The 6,676-nt window shown below is 43.4% G+C and overlaps 1 protein-coding gene across 1 annotated transcript in view; it reads left to right on the top strand.

Annotated features, from left to right (window-relative positions):
- The first annotated feature begins 426 nt into the window (after positions 1-426).
- The window catches only part of DGKH (diacylglycerol kinase eta), a 169,511-nt gene continuing 163,261 nt past the window's right edge, over positions 427-6,676 (top strand). Inside the window, exon 1 of the mRNA XM_082859567.1 lies at positions 427-630. Coding sequence (XP_082715693.1) covers positions 439-630 — 192 coding nt within the window. The 5' untranslated portion in view covers positions 427-438. The remainder of the gene's footprint in view (positions 631-6,676) is intronic.

The raw sequence follows: 6,676 nt of genomic DNA, 5'->3' as shown, positions 1-6,676 counted from the left end.
ATGGGCTGCGGAGGCTTCGCGTCTCCCCCGCCCTCCCGTCCGTCCTGGGGACCCCAGACCCTAGGGGAAGTGGGAGGTTGTCCCAATCCCTCTGTCGCTCCCATCCTCTCTACCCGCGCCGGTTGTATTCCGGGTCAGGAACCCTGTAACATCCCGAGGCTGGGTGCGCTGGCGTCCCATTGGGCCTGGGTCCGTGTCCCCTGCGCCCCACCGCGGTCGCCACTCAGGCGGGAGCGGAGCGCGGGATCCTGGAGGGCCCCGGCCGCGGGAGGCGTCTTGTCCCCGGCGACCCTTCCCCCGCGGGGCCGGCTGGGGGAGGGGAAGATGGCGGCGGCGCCTCGGCGCGGGGCTCCGGGCCCGGCTCGAGCAGAGCACACCTACTGACCACCGCCGCCGCCCCCGCAGGGCGGTGCTGTGTCCCCGCAGGAGTCGGAGAGGATGGCGGGGGCCGGCGGCCAGCACCACCCTTCGGGCGCCGCGGGAGGAGCGGCCGCCGCGGCCGGCGCTGCGGTAGCCCCCGCCACTGCCTCGGCCGGGCCCGGAGAGGATTCGTCCGACAGCGAAGCGGAGCAAGAGGGACCCCAGAAACTGATCCGCAAAGTGTCCACTTCGGGGCAGATCCGGACCAAGGTGAGGCGGGCCCAAGGGGAGCGTGGAAGGCGGGAGGCGGCTGGGCGGGGAAGAGGAGAGTGGGCGCCTGGGGCGCAGGGCGATCCCGGGAAAGTGTGGAGCCGAGGTGAGGGCGGGGCCTGGGCCCGGAGGCGGGGCCTGGGGGAGCCGGACGGCGCGCCGCAGAAAGGGATTCCCGGCCGGCGCGCTGGGGCCTCCAGGGTGGGTTCCGGGGGAGATGGGTGGGCAGGGGCGGAGGAGAAAGGAACCAGGGAGCGTGGGAAAAAGCGGAAGCGCTGTTTAGAGTTCCCACTCAGGGATCTAAAAAGGAGTGTTTCATTTTTGGTACTACCTGCCGTGCAGTGGTTTGGTAGAGTGCGTTGCGCAGGGAGCGAAGTGCAGGCTGACCAGCCAGAGCTGCAGTGAACTTCGCCACCTTCCCTTCCCGTGGGCAGCAGCCTGCCTCTCCCTGGCCCACTCTGAGAGGGTGGATGGGGAGGTGACACCTGACAGTCCCTGTGACCCTTTGCTGCCCTTTGGTAAATGATGCTCGCGGTTAACCGCACCCTAACGCGGCACAAACAACAGACCTCGAGTTAGGTTCCCGCTAAGTGCAGTGTTCTTATCTTATCGACACACCCATGGTTAATTTTAATAATGAAAAGTAACTGCTTTGTGTCACGTGGAGATTAGCATGCTGTGCTACTCTTTATGTAGCAGGTACTGTTGACCTGTGAGGGCTCAAAGTTGAGAGTTTTAATTTGATTTTATATGTATATATAGCAAATGCTTACGACTGACTGAGGATTATTTATACACTCTAATTTTCATCATACTGTAGAAATCATCACGCGGAGAGTCAGTTATCACGGGGGGACTTTAACGAGGAATTTGAAAAGGGAACCAATAAAATCATTGGATATGTGTGCTCTTTAAGAATAAATTTGCAGAAGTTAATTCATTCTATACCTATTTTTATGAGAATTTGTTTTCTAAGGTTAATGGACCCATATATGAAAATAGAACTTTTATTATATGTCTGTGGATTCATGTTTGCACCTGCCTCCTTATTTTCTAAAATAAATATGTGTAAGCACACACACAACTGCTAACAAGCTGCACTTAGGGAAGAGTCAGAGATGCTTCTTTTTTTTTTTTTTGGTACACGGGCCTCTCACTGTTGTGGCCTCTCCCACTGTGGAGCGCAGGCTCCGGACGCACAGGCTCAGCGGCCATGGCTCGCGGGCTTAGCCGCTCTGCGGCATGTGGGATCTTCCCAGACCGGGGCACGAACCCGTGTCTCCTGCATCGGCAGGCAGATTCTCAACCACTGCGCCACCAGGGAATCCCAAAGATGCTTCATTTTTAAGTGCACATCTTGTAACCTCCTTTTTACGGTGACATTTTTAATTTAATATAATTTTGATAAATTAAGGATATGGAGTTTAATGTATTTTTAGAAGATTAAGGCTAAACAAAATAGGGACTTTCCTAACAGAGAGTACCTTTAACATTTGAAATCTTAGTTAAAAAAAAAAAGTTCCCAAAACTGTGTTAATAATGGGCAAAATGGCAGGTTTTAAAAAAATGGTATTTTTATACATTCAACTGAAATGGTAAAAATTCCATGTATACTTACATCAAGATTGACCAGTAAATTTATACTGTTTGGAAGAAAATTTAGAGATACCTCTAATTTGAATTGAGTAAAGTCAAACAACAAATTTGTTGGGAGTACCACTAAAATTTGAAGGGTTCTTGAACTCATGATGATAGCTACGACTATACTCTTTAAATTTGATATTATCTGTGGTTTGGGGTAAAGCATCTATATCGAGACTAAGAGTAAATTCAGAAAGCATGTTTATTCTTGGTTTTCCATTTAACTTTCTCACAAAAATATTTAGCACATAATGTTTTGCCATGATTAGGGATAATTAGTGATCATTAAATGAAATGTTCCTTAAATTTCTGAAGATGTATTGAATTTCAGAAGTTCTGTCTTTTATACTAGCTTATACAAGTGCATACAAGTTCATCAACATTATCATATACGGACACATGAAATCAGGGCCTAAACTGGCTGAAACTGGTGGGCCTTGTCCTCCCTGCCTGTCCCAACCCCCCAATCCAGACTGTTCATCTCTGCTACAGATTTCATCAGTTACATCTCTTAACCACAGGTACTGATTCTCAGGGTTGAGGGCAGGACAGTGGACAGAATTCATAGAATGGGAACTGCTAAATTTAACTGTTGGTTTCCAGTCTTCAGTTATGATCCAGATGAGAGTTAAGGGAAAAGATCTTTAGAAAAGGACAGACACGCTTGATCCCTTCCACAGGTGTGTAAGATGGAGGAGACTGGAGGAGAAGGAGGCCCTGAGATTAGCCCAAGGCTTAGTCATATTTAAGACAGCAGGAGCTTGTATATCCCGAAGATAAACCAAGGGACCACTAGGTGTCACAAGTTGTGATTACTAATGGTATCTTCTGCCCTGGTTATGTAGCAGCCTGGGGTGGTGTTTGTGGCACACGCACACGTATTTACACGTACATATCCATGTGCTTACATATGTCTGCACATATATGCTCTCTCTTTGGAAAGCACTTATATACAGACATACAAAGGGCCTACAGCAGAGTGAGTTGTGCATAGAGGTCGTAAGTATTTCTTAAATGAATGACTGTGTGTATATATTACATACATACATATAATGCTTCATATATATGGGTGTTATTGTTAAAATGCAGTGCTTATTTTAGTGTCCTTTAAGATCCTTAGGATTATAAAACTGTTTGGTGTCTAGTTTAGGTTTGGAGTGAAAAACAGCCACTAACTTAAGTAATTACCTTATTTGAAGTGAAGTGAAGTGAAGTGAAGTGTTCCTCTTTGTGAATGCTGGTTAATGTTTTAAATAATTTGAGTGTTAGTGAAGAACCTTGAGTTAATTGTGGCATTTGGAAGGTATCCAGACTTTTCTTAATTGAAAAAGTAACGTGTGCATATAGTAAGACGTTCAGACAGTGTGAGAGGATATTGGTGATGGTAGAGTATCCAGTGAAAAGTAATCTTCCTCCATGTTAGACCACATAGTCTGTCTCAGAGGCAATTGTTGACATTTTCTTGGTGTGTTTCCAGAAAATTTCTATGCACATACAAGGATATATATATGTGTGTGTGTGTGTGTGTGTGTGTGTATAAATATGTAGTATTTAAAAAATACTAATGAGAACATTCTCTACACATTCTGCATCTCGTTTGTTTGAAACATGGAGATCATTTCTCTAATGCTTGACTATGACTACCTCATTCTTTGTAATGATGGCAAAGTATTCCATTATATTAGGTTGAGCTAAGTGAAGTTGCTGTGTCAGTAGGTCAAAATGGTAGAGAGTAGGGCTGGGAGGTGGGGAAAATGGGGAGAAGTACACACTTTCAATTATAAGATGAATATGTTCTGGGGATTTAATGTACAGCATAGTGACTGTAGTTAATAATACTAACTTGTGTATTGTGTACTTGAGATTTGCTAAGAGAATAGCAAAGTATTCCCACCACACACACACACACACACACACACACACACAGACACACACTCTTAGCTGTGAGGTGATAGATATATTAATTAACTTAATTGTGGTAATCATTCCACAATGTATATATCTATCAAATCATCACATTGTGTACTTTAAGTATATACAATCTTACTTGTCTGTTATACCTCCATAAAGCTGTTAAAAATGGTCCAACATGGGAAATTTCATACGGTTTAGCCTGCATGTTATGTTATCATTTAATTAACCAGCTCTCTATGAAAGGAGATATGGGCTATTTTAAGACAACACTAATCTCAGCTTTTTTGCAGTGGATACGATGTACTTTTTTTTTTTTTTTTTGCGGTACGCGGGCCTCTCACTGTTGTAGCCTCTCCCGCTGCGGAGCGCAGGCTCCGGACGCGCAGGCTCAGCGGCCATGGCTCACGGGCCCAGCCGCTCCGCGGCATGTGGGATCCTCCCGGACGGGTGCACGAACCCGTGTCCCCTGCATCGGCAGGCGGACTCTCAACCGCTGCGCCACCAGGGAAGCCCACGATGTACTTTTTAAATAAAGAATAAATAAGACTGGCATGCCTTTTAAATTAGTGTGGTTTAATAAAATGCTCATGTACATTTTAGTACCCTTGTCACATCCTCGTATTGCATGCTCTTTGTTCCCGTTTTCATTTCCCATTTTTTCCTCCTGTTTCTTTGCCTTGCTGTCATCTCTACTATTTTTCTCTTTCTCTGTTTTTCACTTTTTTCCTTTCTCTGTATTAGCTAAATGGAATTTCAGGTAGTCTCATCTAGCTACCCAGGTGCTACACGCTAGATAATTTTATGGGTGCCTCGATTTCCCCAAAGGAAAAAAAAATCACTTATATACAAAAGTTTAAATAGTGCTGATGTGGGGAAGCCAAAGGGAGCTGTAACTCATCAAATCTCTTCCTCTCTCTTTACCCTTGGCTGTTATCCCTAAATTCTTAGTCTTGTTTCAAGGAGAAGCTTGATTTTGCATTCAGATTTACTATTGTAGAGAGTTTCACAGGTGTTTGCTGGGAGTGAGACATTCTGAAACAGCACCGATACAACCTCAGACCAGCTTGGTTTTGAACATGAGTGTGAAGGACAGTCGGTTTGCTTTTTGTCGGCCCATGAATACTGTAGTCTTTCATTTTGCAGCAAATGGCTGGAGGAACATTGGTCAGGCTTATAGACTCGGATTGTTCAACCGTCATAAGCCAAACAGTGTAAACAAGTGGAGCCATCTCAATGACTTTTTTTCACACTGACTCATCTTGGTTAAGGTCTTGAAGCTTCATGTGTCAAAAAATATTTCCTAATTTGGTTTATTATGCTCGCATTTATTTTTTGACATTTATGTCTTCTTACAGTTAATTTTAATGTCCATAAATGGGTCCCTAAATTTAGGTAAAACATACCTAAACACTGGAAAGATATTCAGAACTTTGCAACATTGTATCTGGATTAGGACATCTCTTTCAGCCCATTAAAAGAATAACCACCACATTCTTCAGTTGGTACCTTGGTTTTAGTTTAACACAAAGGATGTATAAATAAACTCTTATATCTTTATGGTAAGGTATAATCAATATGGAAATATTGATTTGTATTTTTCACTGCTTTATGAGATACAATTTGTGCGATTAAAACATTATTTTTCACCATAAACCTTCGATAGAGTAGATTAGGGAAGACTTGCTCAGTGTTTTTCAGGTTGTAGGTGGCAGCCCATTAGTGGGTCATGCTGATTCATATCCAGTATTTAAAACAGAAACAGAATAGATTCAAAAATACTATCTAAGACTTTTAGCCACAGTTCTGCGTGGAAACATTGGATTGGGTAATGATCCAAATAGGACGGGAAACAGAAACAAGGCCAGAAGATTGTTAAGAAATAAAGTAATATTAACAGGTTTATTGTTCAGAAACTCAACATGATGTGAAAGGCAAGTAAGAGTTTTTACATTTTGATAGGTGATGAGCAGGAAGATACCTTGAATTAGAATAATTAACATTCATCTAGGCAGAAATCAGCTAACTTTTTCTATAAAGGACCAGGTAGTAAATATTTTAAGTTTTGTGGGCCGCAGTCTGTGTTGGAATTACTCAGCTCTACTGTTGTAGTATAAAAGCAGCTATAGATAATACTTAAATACATATAGGAAGCTGAAATGTGGTATATGTGTGGTATATGTCTATATGTGGTAAAATGTGACTGCATTTGTTCCAATAAAACTTTATTAAAGGATGTTAACATTTGAGTTCATAATATTTTTATGTGTTAAAAAATATTCTGTTTTTAAAAAAGCCATTGACACATGTAAAAACCTTCTTAACTTGTGGGCTGTATACTATCAGGTGCCAGAAGTATATATGGCCCATGGATTTGTCTTGTGGGCTGTAGTTTTTTGATCCCTATCCTAGGTGATGGAAAACGGTTTGCAAAGCACTACAAAGTTAAGGTGCTGTGAAATGCAATCAGCGTTTAGGGGACCAAAAATAGCTA

Source organism: Leucopleurus acutus, assembly GCF_964270905.1.
Source record: "Leucopleurus acutus genome assembly, chromosome: 18".
Classification (NCBI taxonomy): Eukaryota; Metazoa; Chordata; class Mammalia; order Artiodactyla; family Delphinidae; genus Leucopleurus; species Leucopleurus acutus.
The sequence above is the reverse complement of the archived record's forward strand: the minus strand, read 5'-3'. Positions and strand labels throughout refer to the sequence as shown.